Here is a 23,901-nt window from a genome sequence, read left to right as displayed (position 1 = left end):
GCGGACAGCGCTGTGGCCACGTGCTCCGTTTTGTGCTGTACTCCTAATGCTCTCCCACTTCCAAGTCTTGCCTGAAGGACTCGACAGCCCATCCCCACAGAAGGGGAATACACAAATTTCTCATGCCTGTTTTAAGGCCCTGCTAACTGTAATCATTTTAGCCACACATTTCTACTAGTTAATGTTGAAAATGGCAACATTTATGTTAAGGAATTGGCTTTGGAAAAAAAGCCAGAGAAGGATTTGAGTGCAAAGATGCTGACCTCAGAAATACAGACAGACCAATCAAGCAACATTATGATAAAGTGTTTATTCATTTTTTTAAATATCAAATTTTTTTTACACATCAATTTTGTTGATAAACAGTCCCCCAATATTAAAAAAAAAAAAATCAAAAAAAGAATCAAGTGTGTATTACTTTGGGCAGAACCACATCCCATTCTCTGATGACACAACCACTCCTCCCTTCAGCCACCTGCGAGGACAACCGCAGTATGTTCAGCCCAGAAGAGTAAATGACACAAATGCAACCAGCTTTAGGATTCCTGAGTATTGATTCCCTCAAGTTCCTTACATGAGTCTGTAAAACTCTTAAGCTAAAAAGCATCAGTCAGAGATTAACCCAAACCGCTACACATTTGGATCACGGACTAAGCCTCGTCTACACAGTGCAGGAAGAAATATCTTGAACGCTTCAGAAGGGAATGATGTACACAAAACCGACCCCATTTCCCAAGCTGACTTCTGAGAGAGGCAGGCAAAAATACCTCTGGATTTCTCCTCTTTGAATTCACGTTAAGAGTTCTGGGGAGCCGTTTGGCAAGAAGTCCAAGTCTGGTGAGGAAACCTCTAGGATCTGTTCCTCCTTTTATTTGTAAATGGCATAGTGTTTCAAAGAAAACTTATCTGGAAGTTAAGCATTCAGCCAGTACACTTAAATATTGCTACTTTTGAGGAAAGGAGACAGCAAGAGACAAAGACAGAAAAAGGAACATATCTAGGAGGTACAAGGTTAACAGTCCTGGAGACCAAGTGTCTACGTAGAAAGTTGAACGTACGTAGCAACAAGGCAGAGATTGTCACGATAACGCAGCGTAGCTCAGCTCTGTCCAGCAGCAGGTAAACATGCCAGGGACCATCACCAGGAAATATTTCCTCCTCTTGGCAGAATTATCTGTGCCCAGAAACTTTCACATGTCGGTATTTCACTAATCATCACCTCTAACCTCACCTAGTGCCTCATGTACAGAAACACGTGTTCAGCAAGAGGCCAAGTAAATTCCTTCAGTATCCTTAAGGAAGAGAATACATCTCAGAAACCCACAGCAAGATACATGACTGCAGTGGCTTTGGGAAACACCAGGAAACAAGCTCTACAGACCCACAAGGGTCCCCACAGGCGCTGGCACCTTTAAGGAGCAGTTTCCAAGTGCCGCTTTATTCTCCACGGACTGACTTTTCATAGCGAAATCATTTTGCTAAGCTGATGTGACATTAGTACATTGGAGCAATGGTTAATGAGGAGGGGGAAGAGAAGGGAGTGAAGAGCCTTATTTCAGGCTAAGGATACATGGCTCCTTGGAAACCTGAACAGCTTTTGGCGTTACCTTTATCCCCAGAGCTCTAGCCAACAAGCTGTAGCAGTCTGTCATCCCTGCTAAAATAGAAGTATTCCCACTGTGGGCCAGGTAAGGGATTGCTGAAGGCTGAGCAAAGGATGCGTACATACAGCAGAGAGGACACATGTGCATGTTAAAACAGAAGACAACTTTTAGACAGCATTTGCTAAATACACGTTCTATTACATTTTATTTTAACCTTAAATACTCACCACTGCCCCAATTTTCTCCAACATAATTCTTGCTCCTAAAAAAATTACCCCCTAATTTAGCAGCACGTAGCCATTCACTCAAAGCAAGGCTCTGAAATTAAAGAGATTTAAATCACCAGGCTTGGACCGACTTGATAAAAAAGAGTTTTACATGTATTTATCCACTGGGGGTCAGGCTTTGTTTCTAGCAGTTCAGAGAAAGTTACCCAGGAAATTCTAGCACTACTGATAAATGTTTCCGTACAGCTTTGGCAGAAGGGCAGATTTCAAAAATTATGTTTGACAAAGAATAAAACTGAGCATTGAAGCAAATTGGCTGACGGTCTAAAGCTTTTATAGCATAAATTCTGTATATGCAGTCTAAGTAAATGTGGCCATAAAACTAGAGCCTTTAACCTGTTCGGTGCAAAGCAGCAGTACTTTGTCTAGCTATTAGCAATTGCTTCTAAAAACATAAAGTGTAAATACAAAAAGGGTATAACATTGACTAGCTAACATCTGATGCTTCAAGAAGCTGGCAGTAGACCAACCTGCAGGCTAAGGGCGCAAATTCGGCTCTTGTGCATCCGAGGACCAACCTGCAGCTGGTGTCTGTGTACCAGGTCAGGGCTTGCTCCTAGGACCACCTCACTGAGATCCGTGGTGTGAATTTGGAGCAGATTCAGCTGTTTAGACTGAGGATGCTCTGGATCTGAGAGCTGGGAGCCTCACTCGTGTTGCTGCTTTTGATAACAAACCAGATGCAGATGGGAATGGGTCTAATATATTTTACTTCCTAAGGCTTCTAGAGAAAGGTCCGATGACGCTGTACTCCTGTACCAGCCCAAGCGTTACCCTTGTCAGAGGGGGATTTTGCCCATTTGAGGTGGTCATTGCAAGGAGAATATTAAAAAAAACCCACTTCAGCAGGGGATTACTCTTACCACCTGCCTGGTAAGGGTCATTGTCTTGCCTCAGTAACTCATTTTGAACAGAGCCTGAAGTGAATTACTCGATGCTGCTCTGGTGAGGGGCTCCCAAACAGGCAAACACTGCTACCTCCACACCCACAGAGTAGTGCCTGCTGCCAGCACCACAATGAGCTCATGAGGGACATGAGCAAAACATGTCTGGGAGCCCCACACCTAGCTGGTAGGCTCACAGCTCATGCAAAAGCTCCACCTGACAGACACAGGAATGCCTTATAGCTCTTTGTTGTTCTCAAGGATCTCCTGGCTACCCAAGCATCTAAGAAAAATCTGACAACCACCACTCACTGACATCAGAAACTCCTGCAAGTTGACAGATGACACCAAATTTGTGTGGCTTTTAAATGCCACCACACGTGAAAAAAACCCTTGCATACACACAGGCAAATCTGCTAAGCAACAGGGAGAACAAAACACCAGAAACACAGGCCTGAGACAATGATGACAACAAATGAAAGCCATGAACAAAAACATGTTTCCAGCCGCTGCTGACCCATAGCTTCAGGTTTAGCTCAAAGCAGAAAGTTCAAGATGACACAAAGCCACTTCCGAGATTTGCAAGTGGGACTAATTAAAAGTTCCTATTTAAAATTTGGTTATCACATTCCAGCCACACTTTCCTTCCCCTTCCCCTAGCCCCAACAGTGTTTTGGGGCTTTGCAGAGCATCAGAAGTAGTTTATCCCCAAAAAAAGCATCTGGAAAGGGCTTCCTACAGCACAGCCTCGGTGAGTCCTCGTCACGCAGGCTACTCGCCGGGGACTTCCCAGAAGGCCACAATGGTTGTAATGCAGAAGCCATGTCAGTGCATTTGTTTCATCAACCCTATTGGGGAGCCCTCGCTTTTTAAGAGGTATTAAATGTTTAGTACCCCACCAGCCGCTACAGGCTTTCTGCAGTTTGCATTTCCACAGCTGAGAGGCTGTTCGTCCCCAGACATCCAGATCAACTAGTGCAAAGCAGATTTCTTCATTCTGCTGATCACACCCCTGCTTCGTGCATAGAGAATGCACGCACTGAAACTGTTCATTCTGTCCCGGGCAGAGGGGGATTAAGAGCCGTAACACACAGTTGGTTTGTTAAACAATTTCATCGTTAAGGTTTTGCCTTAAAGTGGTTGAGCTTGTTCTCTTGCACGGGGGAAACATGATGTGGGCAAGGCTAGAAAAAAACAAGTAAAATACTCCTTTTCCCCTCCCCCCCCTGCTGCATCTACAATTAATACCAGCACATCTTCAAATAAGTTAAAACGTCTCTTAAGTTTTGGTAGCACCAAAGTCTATCCCTTCCCTTCTTCTATCCCCAATGTTGTAAACTTGAACACACTGGCCCAAGAGCATTAAAGGGTTTGGCAAAAACAAGCATCAGCTTTCCCCATGCACACACAAAACCACACGCTTCCAGAAACCCCCTCCACCCCTCTTGCAAAGTGTTACATGTCTGTGGGCATCTACATACCTTCAGTAGCTGCCGTAATAGTTTCATCAGCGTCACAGATGGGACATTGGGTTACAAAGCGCAGGAGAGCTACAACAAATCCACAAAGTCCGTTTGGACAAGCGCTGTTTCACATCTGCACCACACCGAACTCACGTGCACCTCCTGTCCTGTGCACACACAGGCATGGTCAATTCACTTCACAATCTGCTTTGCGCTAGACAGGGCGGTGATCTTAATGGCTTCTGCTTTTTATTTGTAACATTGGAGCTTATTCTAAAATTGTACTTTTAAATAAAAACATTAATTTTAATCCAGTATGCATAATTCAAAGCTACCCTGTCCGCACAACACTAGGAGGTTTTCTTTCTTTCAAAAGGCCAAATCTAATGAGTGAAACAGAAGAGACAAGTTACTTTGGCTGCAAATAATTAAAAAAATCTGGCTCAACATTCTGCTTGTACATTGTGGTGTATAATTTAGATATGTCCTTTAAAAGAAAAGACACCCCAGTCAGCTACCTTTTCCATAGTTATGTAGGAACAACAATACTCTTGGCTAGCAAAATGAGAAGAGCAAGATCTGCGTTTCCTTCTGCTTGTTCCAAAGCCTCAAGAGCTTCCCGCATGGTAAAACCAGCGCTGAGGATCCGATCAACATCAGCCGCAGGGAAAGCAGGTGGTGAAGCACCCGAGGTGAGTCCAGCTGGTGGGCTCAGCAGTGGTTCCTCACATCCACCCGAGGGCCATGGACCTGCAGGAGTAGAACTGCTGCTTCTCCCAGGTCCTTCTGTGAACAGGCTCCGAGCATCTTGAGGTGCACCTTCAGCCAAAGCAGGCGGAGAGGAAATGGATGCATTTTGCTCCACAGCTGGACTAGTTGGACTCTGATAACTTTCTGTCAAAACCTCCACCTGCTCAGAGCTCTGCTGCTGGTCAGATGGTGCTGCAGAACTCGCCACAACCAAATCACTCTTACCTGGAAGCTTCTGAATCTCTAAAGCACCTTCTCCGAGAGCAGGCTGTGCGGGACTGACAGACACGGTGCTGTTGTTTTCTATGCCAGAATGACAAGGCTGTTTCCCCTCTGCTCTTTCACCTTCAGACCTCAACTCACAGGGGGAACAACTCTGTTCCTGGCTGGCTGGATCTGAACCTTTCTGCTCACCTTCAGAAAGCCCCTTCTGCTGTGCTGCTGGCTCTTTGTGAACCCTTTCCAGCTGAGAGACTTCTTCAGAGGCAAGGATTCTACCTTCTCCTTTCCGACTGACAATCAGGAGTTTGTGAAGCTCTTTTAAGGCTGATGCTAGAGAGAAACATGGCTCTTCTGAAGGTCTTCCTGGATCCCTGTCCAGCTGATGGATGCTGGAGGGGGAAGAGCTGTCTTCAGCCACCAAATCAGACAACTCATTGTACCCTGCAGGAATTTCACTAGCGCCTTTCGACTGCGGGACATCGCTGGTGGAAAGCAGATCACTCAGGGACAATGCAGGCTTCGGCATCTCCACCTCCATGGAAAAAGCATCCGAGTTCAGGTCAGATAGGCTTCTGCTCTCAGCCTGCCGCTTCTGCTTGCTCGCTGAGCGGTGCGCTTCAGCTACAGACTGCTCAACTACATCTATCTCCATGAAGGCTTCCATGTGCGTACGACTACAGGAGGCTGACATTTGGATGCTTCCTTTCGCACAGGGAAGACCCGCTTTCTCCAGTCCATCTCCTCTTGTTTCCATAGGAGGATTTTCTGGCTGGCTGGCTTCTTCCACAACAGGTTTCTCAACCGCACCAACGTGGCAAGGAGGCTTTGGGTCAGTTGTCTCAGTTTGCTCCTCCAGATGTTCCTTTTCTGGTTCTTCGCACGTCTGATGGTCTATGGGAAGCTTATGCTTTTGCTCCTGTTCCACCTGTTCTGAAGACCAACATACATCTCTATTTTGCCCATGCTTAGCAGCAGTGTCAGCCAAACCATTTTCTTTTGTCACCTCCAAAGGATGTTCCTGACCACGGTCTTGTTCTTTAGCGTCACTTTCCTTCAGACTGTCAGCAATAAATGTTTCTTTGAGTGTCTTCTGTGAAAGGCAAGCTGGATTGCAACAGGTTGCCTCCCCTGTCTGGGGAGAAAGGTCGTTATTTGCCAAGGAAGCATTATTGGAAAGATGCTCTAATAAGAGAGGACGTTCTTTTTCTGGGGTTATCTGGCATTCAGTTGAAGACTCCAAAGACTTGACGGCTCTAGGATCAATGAGCTCTGCAAGGCTAGATTTAGATGAGCAAATTGAAGCAGGGGCAGAGACAGAACGATCAAGTAATTGATTTGTGGGATTACAGATCTTGGAATTTAGTCCTGAAGACTGGACTGGATTTTGAAACCCATCAGAAGCTGGTAATGAGGGCATTTCCAGTGAGGTAGTTTCTTTGTCACTCTTCTCTAACAGAAGACAGACAGACAGAAAGAAAGTAGTTAGGACACGGGAGAAGCACTGCTTTCACTGTAGTAGCAAAAACTTATAAACCGACGGCTATAAATACCTGGTCTGTGGCCCACTCCAGCTGCAGTAAACACACACTACATGCATCAAGGCTTCTGACGTTCTGTTTGGATTAGGAAACAAACACACCAAACTTGTGTTAGCATTCAGAGCACTCCACATGCATGGTTATAGTCCTGCGACCTCGCCTCGCTGCTCCCCTCCCGACTGTCCATCGAGACAGTGTGCAAGCAGCAGGAGCTCCTCACGTTCACTGTCTTCCAGAAGGAGTTCTGCCTCGGAAATTCTTTACATCAAGTCAAAAATAACTCTGCTGGAGAACAATTTAAATGCCATTCTGTACTATCTATGCTGCAGAGTGGTCCGTGGGTGATACTGCACACTTCATAAAATACACGCAGCACAAGGCACGTGTCTAGCACTGTACTGGTTCACTCTCCATACGGCTGAAGATATCCAGGAGGCACATTTCAGGGAAATAAGAACCAAGATAGTAACACAGTTCTTGGACTGTGCTCCTGACAGTGCCATCACAGGCAAGGGAAGGTGAGCAAACACCAGCTTACTACAAAAGGGAAGCGTAAAGATCCTAGCGTGAAAGGCAGAAATCCCCAAAAGGAACTGCTGTCCGAGGCTGGGAAGAGCAAAGCAAAGGAAGAAGCAGCCAGAAGTCAAACCCAGCTCACTGTTTCCTTCTCCATAAGGAGAACGGATGAATTGCAGATCTCTATCAGAGGGCAAGCTGACCCCACAGCAGTGGTTCATCTGCCTTTGGGTGCAAGGAGAGCAGGAAGGATGAATTTTACATTTAGCACCAAACACTGGCTCTAGTTGTCAGAGGAGATTAAATAAGTGAACTTATCATGCTAATAGTCTAATCTTGCTAATGTATCAGCTTTCATGCTCTCATTAAATCACAAACATGACCTTTGTGGTAAGAGCACCTGTTCTTCCATTAAAGCTGTACAATTTGTTGCATTAGTTCCCTTTCCCTTCCCAGAGGCCTCCAGACTCAGTGGTCTTAAACACTGTTGTACCTTAAGTCTTAATTTTTTTACAGATACTCACCCAAGTGTACTGGGGGACAGCTAACCATGCTCACATGTACAGTCGGGATTTCCTTTAAGTTCCACAACATGGATGAAGTCTGCCTTTTTCACCTCAGCTACTGGTTTCTTTTATTCTTCGTTAAATAAAAATGGTGCACTCTGTGCTGCGATACTGCACCTCTGATCGATACACTTTGGTATAAAATACAGCAGCCGCTGCACATGTGGTTTTAATGCAGCTACAACAACTTGGTGACCCTGGAGTATTAAAAAGCCAGAATTATCTTGCAGATTTTCAGACTGCTCATCTTTCATGAGGGTGGCAAAAAGGCTTGTGACACAGGATGCAGATGAAAACTGGAGGGATCTTTTTCTGTTTCTACGTGGTAGGATTACATTCACGCTCTCTGCTCCTAAGCCAATCCTTTAGAGAGGAAGCAAAACTGCCTTTTGACTCAGTGGATCGGTAACAAGGGTCTGACCAGCCAAACACGTCAGGGATTTGCAGTCTACTCCGACAGCAGAAGTAGCTGGTATTCTGCCAAACATCATCTTTCCGAGACCCATTGCCATCCTCCTCCCGGGGTTATCTACAGGAGCTGAATCCCAGCCCCATCAAGGATATCAATCCAGCTAACTCTGGGAACAAACTCTTCTCCACAAAGTGCATCATCAGGGATAAATTCCTCTCTACATTAGGAAAAGCCTGAGTTGCATATGTGGTGGCAGTGCCCTTCTTGTATCAAGGCTGTCTGGACGAAAAGCTGTAAACTACCTGAAATACACTTCCTCCTAAAGCAACTGTAGTTTTGCTGCCAGCTTTGTAAATCCTCCATAATCACCGAGTTTCTCAGTGGTGGTGGGAAACACTACATATTGGCAGAAAAGAGCAAGCTCTCAAAAATAAATGAAGCAGACGTGGAGGATCACAGTAGAACATACCAGGACTCCACTACCGCCTCAGCTGCCTTTCCATAGGTGTTGAAATGTGGGCTGTGGGGCTTAAATAAAGCTCAGGAATAATCCAGGTGAATTCAAACCAAGAATTTTAATAGCCTACAGATGTACACAGTGATTTCTGTTGTACCATCTACCAGAAGGCTGCACAAATTCAAGCAAAGAAAGATCACAGGCCTTGCAGGAAACTGATCTTCCTCGGTGCTATATTACGTCCTCTCTCTCTCTCTCTCTCTCCCTCTCCAGTTTCCTGTTCTTTCACTTGGGTTTTCCTGGTACCATCTAGCAGCAGCTGACAGTTTTGGAAGAGAGGAAGAGGGTATATTCTGTCATCTTAGGACACAGCCAACGAATGCCCGGGGACCAGAGGCTTGGAATATGTCTAAGACTTTCAGGCAGTTAATCTAAACAAGACCTGCCTTAGTTTTGTGCATTGGTGTTCTACAAGCATTAAGTGAAAACACAAAATGGATTTCCCATTTTCATAAATCTTTTACATTCCTCCAGGGCTCAGCATCAATGGAAAACAGCAGACTGCTGACTAGTCTAAATCAAGCCTCGTGGTCTTTAGAACTGTATTGGTACATAAGCAGCTTTGATTTAAGTAATTTTAGGCACTTTTAATTTTAAAGCACTCAACTAAAATGCTTTTATTGTAAAGACTCATATACTTTGGGCCAAGTTTGCTGAAAGGGTCAAACAAAAAGCATAAGAACTAAGTCCAACCAACTATGATGTCTGCAAAGTCTCATCTGAAATGGAGAGATACTGCAAAAAGCGAGCCAGGCTTCATCAGGCTCAAAGTTTTAACAGGAAAAGAACTAATACTACATCTGCATATTTCCTCTGTCAGGTTATGGGAAGAGACCAAGCTACCGAGTCCAACCTTTAGCAATGCCAAAATCCAGCAGGGGCAAGGTCAAATCTATGTTTGTGTTTCTCTCCACTTGCTGCAACTTAAGTTAATAAGCATTCAAATTTGGCTTTAGAAATCGAACATGTAAACCATTTCTTGCTGATTCATTAAAGCCAGGCTGTCCTCTTGAGGATTTTACATTTCTGGAAAACTTATATTCTTAGAATGGAAAAAAATTGGTCAGAGGGAGCAATAAGTGCAGCCCCATGCTCCCCTTAATATAAACAACTTTGTTATTCACAAGAAAGTCTTACTCTTTGGACTATCAAGAAGCAACAGGGAAGTATTATTCAGTGGATTACAACTGGTTTTTTAGATATATGTATGTATACATATATGGTTAAATCAGGTTATTGCACTTCAATTTTAAATATGGGCACACTGAAGTCTTAAAAAATTAGCAACAAAAATGTTGAAGAAATCAACTTTATCAGCTTAAACATGACCTGGCAAAGAGTTCTGCATGTGTGTGTGAAGCAGAATCTTACTGCATGCTGTCAGAGGAAGAATTAGCAGTAAATCTCAGAAGTCTCTATAAACTTGTTTATAAAATATTATCCTTAAGAGTTCTGAAAAAGGCCTAATATGAATACACTAATATGAATACACAGCTTCACTGAAGTAGCAGGGGAAAAAAACCAACAAATATTTCCTTTAGTCAGAAGCATACGCTGAAGTTAAGGGAGGAGATAAACAGAAAATCTTGAGTTTCAGACAGTTTGGCTCACAGTTTAGCTTTCAGCTATTCTGGCATCTCCACCTCACTGAATTTTGCAGCTACCAAAATCTTTGGTAGCCCAGTCAGTCTGCATTTGTGCAGCTTATGGATTCCAGAGGCACAGGGAACAAAACCATAGCGAAGGTGCAAATTCTCTTTGCAGATCACACCTAAGGCTGATGATACACATTAGGAAGCAAATTCAGCTGCTGCTTCTGAAGTGCAGAGCAACAGTAACCTCCAGTAAGAGAAGCAATTCACCTTCCAAGGGCACAAGCACCATTCCAAGGAAAAAATGCTGAAATAATACTATTTCTAAAAATTGTCATGAACTTTTGCCCAGAGATTTGTACTTACTGCTACAGCTCCTCTATTTTTGTACGCTGCAGCTATTAACAACAGGATTTGTGGAAGCCTCCACAAAGCTGTTCTCATACAAGGCTGCTAAAATAGCACACAACTAAACCACATCCCTGACTAGGTACTACAACTTGACCCAGGTGACTGGGTGCCAGAGACAATCATTTATCTCCACACCTTTGAAGGCCAAGAAACTAGAGCAGGTAGAAGTCACCAGCACAAATTAATCAGCGAGCCCCCCCCCCCGAATGCCTTCATGCAGACAGATTTTGCTGTACACAAATGGAGAAGTGCAGTTAGAGGCCACAAGCGAGAATAAAGCCCCTTTCTCTCAACCATTTACTTGCTGATGCTGCATCAGACCGTATCTCCTAGGAGGTGAGAAGGGGGACTGCTGACAGACACACTGATACACAGCAAGAAAACTATGTGGATCAACTATTTCAGCTGGGCTTCTCCTGGTACCTGCTTCCTCTACGGACTTCTGTATTGCTTCTGCTAGTTCCTGGTCTGCAATATCCTCTGGCCGGACATCTTCCCGCCCGGCACCATAAGCCAGCCGGGCACACTCGGGGAGCTCGCCCTCCGGGAGGAATGTGGTCTGCGAGCCAGTCGTGCCAATCACTAGTACATTCTTCTTGAGATCAATCGAACACTGTGAAAGAGCATCGAGACATCAGAGGCCTGCATGAGCACCAGGCAATTCCCGGAGAAAAAGGAGAAACAAAGTTAAACCATCCATTTCCAATGGGAACAGCTCACAGCAGCTAAGCGTGGGCCAAGAGCATCAGCTATAAGCAGCGAGCCCCGTATGACTTGATTTGTAATAAATCATTCAGTTGGAAAGCTCTGAGCATCTTTGATCAGAGCGAAGAACTTCAGGGAGCAGCCAGACACCCTATAGCTATCCACGACGTATGTAGTGTATGTACTTCTTTCATAACTGGCTGGAAAACAATCCACCACCAACTCTCCCCAGAAAAATCCCAACACATTCACAGGCAAGGCATTTACACTTAACTTGGAAAAGCCAGTAACTGTTTCAAAAGAAGTTTTGGTACCTGATGCCTCTTAAGCATATCCAGTCCTAGAAGCATGTCCATGGGCTGCTCTTCAAGGATTGAGAAGGAGCATGCCAGGAAATCCCCTTCAATCTGGACCTGAGCTGAAACACAAGGAAGAGAAGTTACCACCTTGCAACGCTACAGCGGAACAGATCTACTTTCTGCTCTTCCTTCTCCTGGGGAAGGTCTACACAAACCTGCCGGGCAAATCTGAAACCAGAGCTCCGACGTACTGTTTTGGTCACAGAAAGTCTAGTGCTGTGCAAGCCCCAGGGACTACCAGGCTTGCCTCGGTCTCAAGAAGTTAATTATTTTAAAAGCTGACCTGCCCTAGAGGCTGAAGTACTGCTTATCTAATGCTCCAAGATAGAGGAGCTGCGTACAGCTCATTAGAGCACAAGTGTAAGAAGCAACAACAGTGGAAAGAACTGTTTTTTCAGACAACAAGGACAATTTTCTCTCATCCAGAGAACCTGCACAAGAGCACAGGCAGCCTTCTCTTCCCAAAGGAATACAAACCACTCCACTCTGCTGGAACCCTTCCTGAGCAACTCTTACCACCCACCAGTCCCACTACAAAAAGGGAAGATCGTGCTGCTTCACATTAGCATTGCCTTTCACACCCAGAGTGAACACATCCCCTGTGTTTGCAGGAGCTGAGGACTCCCTCACCTAGAAGCACTAACGTAATTCCATTAAAAAAAGCATTAAAATGAGACAGAAGCCAGAGTATGGTGCCTGAGACAAATGAACATATTGCAGATGCACTTTTATTTTACTCTGCAGGAGTTTCTAAAAATTATAGCATTAAACCAGATGCTCCTCAGTGCCAAGATTGCGGGAAACGCAAACTTCTGCTAAAGCTGCCCCAAGAAGAATGGCAGTACTTACCTAAGTGCACTCTGCCAATTATTTTCTGTGTCCCGACACCTTTAGCAATGCCAGCCCATCGCCGATCTACCAGCCTCATTATGTTGCACCTTTCAGCACAAGCCTGGCTCATGATGGTCATCTGGGCACCTACCAGCAACAGAACATGTGTTAAATCCTGACAGCTCACCACAAATTCAAAGTCTCTCCTGGAAGGGCTTAAGATCTTGCACTCGGCAGCTGGGAAACCAACCCGCCTGCATCAGGCAACGGCACTAGGGCATAAAGGCTTCCTGTGAATCCCGCTGTGTTGAACGGACTGCACACACACAGGTCAGCAGTGACAGTACAGTACGTATTACCGTAGAGCTGGAATAACCCCAAGTACTTTCCCTTTAAGGCTGTGGATGGGAAGCGCTACATTAAAGGCATGCCAAATCCCCCCATCTGTAAAAAGAGATAAGACATGCGTGGCAGTGACCTTTCTGGCATCACAGCCCCAGAGATTCTAGCAGGAGCCTTGATCTGGGGTGTTCAAGCACTCATGCACACCACTCTCTCAACAATTCACTCCATTTGCTTTAAACAATGCCCAGGCTGCTCTCAGGTTTTTAATTAGGTGCTTCAAAATCTTGTAATAGAATGTTTTATTATGGAAATTTTTCTTCATCATTATCATCATTAAAGAGATGAAAATGGGAGCAATTCACCTGAGTCAACAAAGGCTTTCACTGGATGTCCGTTGACTTTGCAGTTAATATACAGCATCACCACCTGCCCAAAACTTTCAGGGGCCTCTTCCATCGCTATCGTCATATTTTCTTCAATGTTTTGTTGCCTGAATTTAATGGAGAAGAGAGAGAAAAATCAGACCTTCCATCAGCATAACCTTAACAGCATCCCTCTGACTTACAAACCTGGTAATCCCACCCACTGCAGCTTACCTTCCAAACAGCATGTTTAAATCACAGCAAAGACCGCTTCACTAGCTAAACACAGGCTTCTTAGCAGAGGGATTGCTAGTAATGATCTTGGCTTAATCCAGCGACGCCAGGTTGCTCCCCAGCAGCCATGAAGACTGCTCCTTCCAACACCTCGCCTAACTCACACTACAGCTCCTGACGACCTTCTGTTTGTAACAGAAACCTGTCACTACAGAGTTAACCTGGAGAACTAGTGAGTAAAAAACCTGCGTATTTATTAGTCACTCTAAAATAAAGCGCTGAGGGCACCGATGAAGATGTTGCCTGTAGCTACAATGCTGGAATCCCACACAGCAGCTGAACATAAAAATCCTCCAACGTTTCCCTGGTATCTTTCCTTTCCCAGGCATGGGGAGGGAGGTGAGCAACACCCCAGTGAGAACGCCACCATGAACACAAGCCCTTGGTGCAAACTCAAGCCTACAGAAGAAACTCTCCTTCAAGGCCATCACAGCTGCTACATTCATCTTGGAAATGACAGGTATCTGTAGCATCCCAAAAAGGGAAATGGGCTTCCAATTCTGATGCCATTTCATTCTTCTTCCTCAGTAGGGGAAGAGGAAAACCCCCAAGCTCTTCTCTTACCCATCTTCTGTACTGTGATAGCCTTCCCACAATAAGATGAGCAGACGTGGTTTCTTGGTGGGGGAGGAAAACAGCTAACAGCATCCGAGACCTGGCTCGCTTGGGAGCTAAAGCGCCCTACTGCCAGTACGTCCCGCTTCACAGACTCATGAAACAGCCACACATTGTCTTGTCTTTTATTATTTAAGCTTAAATGGGATATACAGTGGTTAATCTTCAGTTTTTCTTGTCAAATCTATCCTTGTTTTCTCTGCACTTGCTGCTCTCTCCACCCAAGATACACTTGAAGGGCAGAGATGTGTCTCAAAAAAACTATGATGCTTGCAATAGCTTCCAATCAATCTTGGGCAGAGCGCATCCGATTAAGCAAGATGTTCAGAGAAACTAAGCGAAACCTGGGGACTGTTACATGTCCAAACCATTCCCCAACAGCTGCCTAGCCGTGAGCACATCACCTTTATCTGTCTCCTCATCTATGGAAGACAGAAATCGATCCTGTGCCTCCAAGCAATGTTTTACTATCTACAAATGTATATTTTTCTGCATTGCTAAGCTAAGCATTTAGCTGGCACCAACACCTTGTCAGTTGTAATGCAAGAATGACTCTGCTCACAAATGGATTTTACTTATGGCCAACTATGAGCCTGTAGCAGAAAGGTATTTCTTTATCAGGGTAAAAAACCACCAGTCATGTTCTGACTCAAGGTTTTATCACTCAATTTAAGAAATCAAGCTTCAAGCCAATGCAATTACATTTGGAAGGCAGCAAGAGGGAGCGCGTGCAGATGGGCAGAACATATTTCTACAGAACATCTCTTCTGACAGCAGTGATGTTCAGAGTCTGGAATTAGCCAGAGAGGCAAAACAATCAGCAGTACACAAACCCAAATCTCAAAGGCAGCTGGGAGAAATGACACCACGTTGCTGTGCAGAAAGCTCAGCTTAGAGACTACGCAGGCCCAGTTCTCCAGCTCAAAACACATCCGAGGCACTCAAGTACCACCTGTGAAGAGGATCTCGGCTAAGTGCTTCTGTTCCAGAGTGGGTCAGCTTAGACGGCACTGGGACATCACACGCACAGACAGCAGCGCTGTCACCTCACCATCTGTGCTCAGCCAGATACATCTAACGATGGGGTGTACCTTCACACTCCTGAATCCCAACCTTCCCACGCGCAAAGGTGGCTCAGAGCATCGCCCTGCAAGCGAATGTGTGTCTTAAGGCAAGACCTAAACACAATCCTTGCATCCTCCAAGGAAAAGGCACCACGGATAGAAGCACCCTGTGGAAAAAAGCACCGTGAAGACCTCCAAAGCCTGCAAGCAACTTTGGTTTGCTACCTTATGTCTTCTTCTATCTTGGCCTGTGCCTCAAGATCAAAAGGGTCAGCTGAATAGAGTCGGATCCTCTCCTGCTCCCGCCGGGCTCGGTCCTGCTGTTGCTCCAGCAACACCCTGGTGAATTTCTCTGCAGTAACAAGGAGATACAGAAATGCTTTATACTGGAAATGACTCTTGCAAATCAAGTCCTGGCACAGCAAGCTCTTCTTTTGATGCCAGCATGCACTCAGGGGCAGACTCAGCAGCACAGGCAAAAAAGGCTTCCTCTGAAGGCAGCACGGATGGACCTCAAAGGGTCAGTGGCAAACCTGAGAACCCACCGAGATGAAAAGCAACTGGACAGAGCCTCTTTCTCCTTCTGTCTGCTACCCAAACTCAGCACAAACAAACTCATTTTCTTTGCACATACATTTTTATATGGAAGAAAAATGGAAAAAAACCATGAAGACAACAAGATTTAAAACAAAGAGCTGCCTTGAAAACAGGAATTCGTTCTTCTATTGCAGCAAGAACTGCCTACACCATACTCAAAAAAAAACCCAAAACACCAAACCAGCTGCAAAACCAGCAGATAAATGAGACCCAAAGCAGAAATCATGACTACAGAACTTGCACAATCCAAACAAGGCGCTCGAGTGCATGTGTATTTTGAAAAAGCTTCAGAGATAGAAGCGAGATTTCATAGCTCTCAGCAGAATGGCCCATCTACAAAAGCAGCTTGTAAAAATACATCATGTTTTACACTCAGCAATCCCCGGTAAATTAACACCCTGTAGGTCCAGCAAATGCAAAACTGCAAGGCATAAAAAGGCTAACAACAAAACTGACTTTAAACCCAAGCAACACAGGCAAAGACAGAGACCTTATAATCCCTAAAGCTGGATACCTGGCACCGAAATCAAGAGGTCCTAGGCAGGCACCTGCTTCACAAAGTCTAGCCGCATATTTTAAGAACACGGTTTTCAGATCCCCACTTTTTGGATAGCCTCTGGCTGTTTTTTACTACTTGGATATGTGATCACACACACTCCCAAAAGGACTTGGCAATATATTAAGTTCTGTAAACACAGAAGGTTGTGGGTTTGCTTCCAGAAATGCAGTTCCCATGAAGAAGCTCTCTGGCTCAAAGGCTGTTAACATGTTCAGGAAGGCACTGGGTATGTTTTCTTGATTGTTTTTTTTTTTTAAATTAGGCTTCTGTATAGCAGGTGCCTTCTGAAGTGCCTGTGGTGCATCCAGCACAGTCACGTGGCACACATCTGTGCATGTATTTGAGCAGAGCCAGAGCTGAGCTGGATCTGTGCCCAAATATCGACAGCAGCAGCAGAGAACGATGAGAGCGTAACCAGATCAAACCACTTCCTTCTGCCAGCCCACTGCAGCCATTTGGGACTGAAAATGCACATCAGATTCAAAGTTTATTGTGCACAACAAGGCAGATCAGCAGATGAGCCAGTTCTGCACGTCTTGGGCTTAACCTCTCGTTTTCTGCGCCAAGGGCAGCACATCTTCTCAAGGTGATGGGAAAAACTCCTGCCCTACGGACATAGTCCTTGCAAGAAGTGTGAAGAAACTTGAGAGCGCAAAGGACACCGTTTTAACTCTGAATACGGACTAAAGTCAGAATTAAAAAATGAAACAGGCTGACAATATACATGCAAGTTCCTTTCTAGCTTCCTTTGACAGAGAGAAACCACTAGGATATAATCTTGAACGAGGAAAAAAACCATCTCGTGCTAGAAGCTCCTTCTCCTCATTCACTTCCCCAAAGCCAAGAGGATTTATTTCCTAGCTAAACATCTTGCAGAGGTTTAGAATCACGTCTGCTGATGCCCAGCACACCGCTCCGTTCTCCTACTGAAAGGACACTACAATTCAAAGCTTTCATCACACGAAGAACGAGGAACTGCCATCAGCTACTCACCTGCAGAGGAAGGGAAGGGCATGGTACCAGGCTTCAGTTGTGCCCAAAATAGGGGAACACTTTCAAGATTAACAGAAATTTAAACATTGATGACTATTCCTATTGAAAAAGCTTTTCCTCTCCCTTTCTGACACACACAGCAGCTAATCATTACAGAAAGAGTTGGTTTTACAGCATACAGCGCTCTACGGAGGTCTCAGTGGGCTCTGGGACGCAGCAAATGCAACACCGTTACTGGGAAATGTGCATTCGGGGTCTTTGCGTAGAAGTCAGGAGCTGAGACACTTGTGTTCGCAGAAACTCAACCTGCCTGTGCATCTGCTATTTCAGACCAGAGGATATTAAAGAAGCCAATCGGAAGAAATATGCCCAACTTGCCAGAAATGGTCGTTAGATAGAAGAAGAGGAACTCTGCCCCGAGTCCTCGCAACTGGCACCATTTATCAGTACCATCAATGAACTGGCAGCAAATCTCCCAGCTAGGTAAAACCTGTGGCTGATAAAAACCTTCTATTAGAACTGAGCTCCAACAGATTTAAAACCACTCCCGCAGATTAAAAAAACAACTTACCAAGGTCTCCACTGAGCAACGCTTCCGCCAAGGGCGGATTGCGCTCCTTCAGCAGGGACAGCTCGTGGGGATTTGCAAGCAGCATCTCCCGTAGCAGTGCCGGATTGTCCAAACCCTGAGGGAACGATGGTGCATCAGGAGGCGACGGGCGAAAACGCTGCGCTGGTGGCTGATGCTGCTGAGAGGATGTCCCAGGAACCGCGATGCTGCTGAAGTCTATCCTGGGCAGACCTTGAGGGAAAAAAGAAGTCAGACGGGTCAGCGCTTCGTATTTACAACTCTGCTTGAAAAACACTGTGGAGAAGCCATGGGAAGGATGAGCTGCTCTTAACGCTACGGTATTAGGTCGGAGTCTGTGCACAGCAATTTGTGTCGGAAGCGCGGCCATGTACTCAGGTTACTGGGTTAGGAATGCCAGCACCTATTTATGTAACTGCTCTAGCCTTCTATCTGCCCCATTTTTTTATCCCCTGAAATGCACTTAGTGAATCGCAGATTAGTTATTTCCAGCTTCGCAAATGTGAGTACTGCATGGAGGGACAGCCAGGCTAAACCCAGTGTCTCTAAGGCCCTTCTGAATCTCTCAGATTTAAAAAAAAAAAAAAAAAAAAGGGGGGGGGGCGGTGGGGGGGAGCAGGGAAGTAACACTTCTGCAGACCTGCATTGCAGGTACCCATCCTCCAGCTGAGCCAGGAGGATGAAGACCTCGAGCAACACTCCCACACCCTTCTCAGCCAGCGGTACCTTCTTTTCCAGTGATATTTTATGACGGGGATTTGCCAGAAACTGCTGCAGAAGGCAGGACTGAGGAGCAGGGCCCCACTCAGACGTTATCGGAGGAGCCTTTTGCATGTATGCACGATCGCATAACGGGGTTTGTTCGGATGCGGCTTCTCTGGGTGCTTGTCACAGTACGGATTGAGAGCGCACATGGATGCACCTTTCTAACATCCCTGAGCCATGCAGACGGCGTATTATCGTGCCATTACACCGAGCAGGAAGGGAACCAGCAGTCGTATGAAAATTCACACACCTTAACAGAAACCATCGTTGTGAACCGTTTACCTTCCCCGCTTTCTCTGTATTTCCCCAAAAGAACAGTAAAATGGTATTTGCTTCCTTGGAATAAAAAAAGCCTGTTAAGTAACAAGCCCTTTGGCTAATTTTAAGAGCCCCATCTCTAGCCGCCCTCCTTTCTTAAGTGTTTTGCCTAGCACGGTACTGAAGGAGACCAGCAGGAGATGGAGCTGGTATTTGATAAATATTGAGATCTTTGCACGCTCAGAGCAAACGTTAACAGAAATCCTTTCTCACCTGGGAAACGGATGGAGGGCCGTGGCTCTGTGATCTCCTTCTGTCGCAAAATCACCACATCCCCATCTTTCAAGCCATAGGAGGCCAAAGATCTGTTGTTGTCAGTTAGGGGCCGCTCCGCATAGACGATCTGTTCACGGAGAGAGCGCAATGAAATACACCACGCATGGCAAAGTGGGTAACATCTCGCTTTTTTATTATTTTTCTTGGGTTTTTTTCTTTTTTAGGAAAGTATTCCAGTAAATCCTCTGCACCCATCTCAAGCTTCAGAAGGAAAGATGTGCAGTTCTCACCACGGGCAGGCCCTGCCAAAGCATCTCCACCTCAGGCAAAGAAACACCTCAACAAGTGAGCAGCTGGACAACGACAGAGTCAGTCTTACCAAAATCCGGCAGCGGTTTCTCAAAACCCAGCATCTCAGAGAAGGGCTGGTCTCTCTTAATTAGAGGCCAAGATTATTAAAGGAAAGCAAGCCTTGCACCAGGACTGCTCGGACACGTCTCCAAAATCCCATCTCTATGGTTACCCAAGTCACGGCTGCCTTCTGCAGCGACATCTCCCCCACGTCAGCACCTACTGACCAAGGACCGACTGCCTACGTGCAGGCAGTGTCAGTCAGGGTAGATCCATGGATGATCCAGTCCAGTATCTGCGATCTCTGCCTTTTCCCACAACATGGCTCCCCTGAACAACCAGTTTTACAGGGACCTCAATGGTTAGCCCAGTGATTTCCAGTTTACTTCGGTGACGTAACCATACCCAGACTCGAAGGCTCAGCACCCAAAGATACCACTCCCAAGGCTGCAATCGGTCCAAAGCCAGGAATTAACTTCTTTTGACTATAAAATACATTTTCTATTAAGATAATCTGACTTAACGAGGGGTCCGCAGATTAAACATAAAAACATATTGAGATAAAGATGAATAATCACCATGGGAACATTTCTATTAACATTACCTCTGTAATACCTACAGATGCCCTAAATTACAGAGAAGCATGGCAACAAAAGTTCCCAGAAATGGTTTCTGCTAAATATTACGGTTTCTGTGCCTTCATTGGAGCACAATGAGACCAGGCTGCTCGGTTCAGCAACCTCCTACCCCTGGCACAAATCCAAAGCAAGAAGCACTGGAGAACTTGGCCTAAACCCGTTGGGCATATGATCGAATTTCCCATTTACCACCTTGTTTAGCAAGACCTCGTCTCTCCTGGTCTGGAAAAGGCCGGTTCAGCAACAACAGGTTTGCCGCAGGTCGGGACTAGCAGAGCTGTGTGGGAGAAGCTTTCGCAGTCCTTGCGTGGATGGGCTACGGCTCTACCCGACGCTATCGCAAGGAGCGGATCCAAAAAGAAGATCCAAAAAAAACCCCCAATTACTACACATCGTAAGGTCTGGAAGACGCTACAGACTTTCACTGCTTTACTCCAGCAACTCAGAAATACTACAGAGAATCTCACCAAGGCATTCTAATAGCGGAGATCCACCATCAGCAGCGGTGCCAAAGTAAGACATGTCAGAAAAAGCAAAAATAGTAAGAACCACGTTCGACAGCAACCCAAGCCGTCAGAATTAAGAGAAACACACAGAATTAGAAACAAGCACAAGCGTCGTACCGTCTCATTAACGACACACTTCACAGCCTCAGCGGCATTGCACCAGACTGGGTCCCTTCCAAAGCAAACACGGGCCCGTTTGCGATCTATATTAAGGCACGCAGTCTCTGCTCTGATGGTTTGCAAAACATTACCGGCATACTAAGGTTAGGGAAGAGTCCCAGTGCATCCTCTCACGTTACGGCCGCGTCCCACCCAGCTGACTCAGTAACGCCATTGCCCGCAGAGAAAGCAAGCTTGTAAATAAATCCCAGCTGCACGCGCAAATCTCAGATGGCAGTTTCCCCGCGCAGACATTGTGGAAGAGACAAGTTAATCAGTTTAAGTGAGGTTTTACCTCTGTCATCTTGCTGGGATTGGATTTATAAGTGTTCGGCCTTAACACCTGAGACAGTGAATTAAGCGCCCGGCGCTCACTCTACATCCATTAGCCATGCGGCTTAGTACGCTTTTGAAACCCTGCCGCTCTGCTGTTAAAACAAACTGATTTAATTTTGCTGTGTTTTGATTATCTGGTTTGCAGCATATTTTTGCAGGCTGGCCAGGTACCTGACGTGGGCTCTTCTGGAGGTGACCTGGGCAGGGACGCAGGCGCTGACACTGCACGACGGCTGGATTTTGCATGATGCCATAGAGTAGAACCTCCTTACGGAGCAAGGAGCCCCAGCCAAGAGTGCGAGATACCACCAACAACCATAAATCAATCCAAACCCAGAACCCGTTAAATATTCCTGGGTGTGGCCCTGGACAGGAGATGCACGGTGTGTAAAGCTGGAGTAACTAAGGCAATGAACGGTGCTGCCAGCAGAATGCACGGTTCCCCTGCTGAAAGCCTCCCCATCTCTTCTCCAGAAAAGCCACCACCTTGGTGTGCGGAGGAAACCGCAACGAGCCAAATAATTTCCCATCATCTCACCCAGCTCCTCTTATCGCCGCAGCCTGCCAGCAGCCATCTCTGTTATCTTGCGTCGCCCTCCACCATCCCTCAGAAACCCCGCGGTCCCCTCCTCGCCTCCACCCCAAACTGCAGCGCCCGGAATTAATTTCACAAAAAAGCAGAGACCAGAACCAGGATTAACCCTCCTCGACGCAGCGGTGGTTTACTAGAAAATTCGCCCTCTTTTGTGCCAACGCGACACCTTTAACACAACGTACGCCCTGATTGTGGCAAAACAGCAGTAAACCACCAAGTCTGGTAAATGTAATGTTGCCTGTTAGCGAAGGACGGTTGAAGCACGCAAAATCCTTCTACACGACAAGCCGCTTCACTGATAATGGGAATTTTTATAACTTTCCCCAGCACTGAAGGTCCTCCAGATGCTTCACAAGCACTGGGCAGGAACAGCAGAGAAAGGAACAAAAAATACGTGGCTAGAAAACACGAAAAGAACTGAAACGAGATGATGCACAAATGGCAGATGGGTGAGCAGAAGGCAAGCAGAGGTGGCTACAAAAAGCACAGTGCTGATCCCTGATACCATCGCTAAACTCCGCAGCAGCTTAACAATGGTGGGGCAAAAACTCAAAGTGAGGGAACTCCCGCCAAAATCCAGACAAAAAGTCTGTGACCCCTCGTTATCCTAAAACGGACCCAGAGCTGGCACGTTACCGTGATGCAAGGGGCACAGAGCTGGCAGCGAGGAGTTTATCGAGGAGAACATATTGCAGCCACAGCTCAGTGTCCCATGCGCTGAGGTTGTCCCTGTTACCGGCCATGAATGTGGGTGGCTGTGACACAGACACGGGGGGTTTCCTGGAGCACAGCAGGTGGGCACCTTTCTACCCACGAAAACCCAAGAGGTTTTTCTTCCTCTAAAGGAAAATCCACCTCACCTTGATTTTCTACCCTTGGCTTTGGAGACGGCTTCTCACTCAAGCCCAACCTCCCATCCCAAAATAAAGGGCTTGCCAAAGGCAAAGCAAAACGCCGCGGGTAAAGCGTCGGGAACCTGTTCGGCCAGGGAACGCATCCATTCCGGGGCTGCCAGTTCAGCAGTTTTTCCATCACTGACTAATATTTGCTTACTCGGAAAAATAACTTTATTAATTTAGCTCAGCAAAGGCAGGGGAAGGAAAAGCCATCGCCACAAAACTCCGTAAACTCTGCCAGGCACGGCCAGCGCCCCGGGAAAAGGCGCTGACATCACTGTCGCCTTGCAGGCAGCGATGGCCAAACCGGGGGGAGTGACCCCAAAACAGTGAGTAGAGCCCGAGGGAGAGGGGGAGCTGCCCCCACGGGTGAGCCCCCGCTCGGGGCCGCAGGGGGGTCTCTGTCGGGGAACCGGGTGGCTGCCCCGTTCGTCTGGAAGGAAAAAAAGGGGGAAAAGCCCCAACCCGCCCTAGGCACGGCAGGAATTCGGTGCGATGAACCATGCTGTCCCCCAGCCCCGCTCCTGGGGCCGGAGGGGGCCGCCCCCTCCCCGCGCCCCCCCGCTGCTCCCCCTTCCAGCCCTGCCCCCCCCGGGCACCGAATTCCTTCCGCACCCCCACAACGCCCCTTTTTATCTCCCGTTGACGCCGCCGGGAACGCCGGGCCCCTCCGGGTGGAGGAGCGGGCTAGGGGGGGGCGCGCTGCCCCCCACCCCGAAAGGCGGGCGCGGGGAGGGACCTCCCCCTCCCCGCAATGACCTCCGGACCGCGGAGGGGACGCGCAGCCGCCCCCCCGGGAGGACCCCGAGCCGGCCCCGGTGCCGGGGGGGCGGGCAGGGCCTGACCTGGCTCTCGGCCGCCGGGATGCCGGACTCCAGCTCGCACAGAGCGCGGAAGTTCTGCAGCTCGAAGTCGGCGTCCACCTGGAGAGAGAAGGTGAGCTCGCTGCGGTCGCGGCGCAGGCAGAACACGGTGAGCAGCATGGCCGCCCCGCCGCCACCGCCACCGGCCCCGCCGCCGCCAAGGGCCGCCGCCGCCGTCAAGCG

At 47.0% G+C, this 23,901-nt stretch overlaps 1 protein-coding gene across 2 annotated transcripts; it reads right to left on the bottom strand.

The window, feature by feature from the left end:
• Positions 1-290: 290 nt before the first annotated feature.
• DDI2 (DNA damage inducible 1 homolog 2) lies at positions 291-23,901 on the bottom strand. 2 transcript variants are annotated; one of them, XM_037379692.1, is made up of 10 exons: positions 23,701-23,901; positions 19,372-19,501; positions 18,058-18,288; positions 15,563-15,689; positions 13,365-13,492; positions 12,676-12,804; positions 11,782-11,885; positions 11,186-11,375; positions 6,761-6,823; positions 6,543-6,659 (listed from the first exon to the last, which is right to left on the bottom strand). In XM_037379692.1, the coding sequence occupies exons 1-9, from the start codon at positions 23,836-23,838 to the stop codon at positions 6,807-6,809; spliced, it is 1,194 nt and encodes a 397-aa protein (XP_037235589.1). In that variant the 5' UTR covers positions 23,839-23,901; the 3' UTR covers positions 6,543-6,659; positions 6,761-6,806. The 2 variants fall into 2 exon arrangements, with proteins under 2 accessions (XP_037235588.1, XP_037235589.1); XM_037379691.1 differs by lacking the exons at positions 11,186-11,375; positions 11,782-11,885; positions 12,676-12,804; ... (3 more) ...; positions 19,372-19,501; positions 23,701-23,901 and having other exon boundaries at positions 291-6,659; positions 6,761-6,829.

Source organism: Falco rusticolus, chromosome 3, assembly GCF_015220075.1.
Source record: "Falco rusticolus isolate bFalRus1 chromosome 3, bFalRus1.pri, whole genome shotgun sequence".
Classification (NCBI taxonomy): Eukaryota; Metazoa; Chordata; class Aves; order Falconiformes; family Falconidae; genus Falco; species Falco rusticolus.
Note: the sequence above shows the minus strand (reverse complement) of the source record. Positions and strands in the feature narration are given on the sequence as shown.

Coding starts and splice junctions, on each gene's coding strand:
- DDI2 (XM_037379691.1), bottom strand. CDS start 6,627: ATGCCCTCATTACCAGCTTCTGATGGGTTTCAAAATCCAGTCCAGTCT.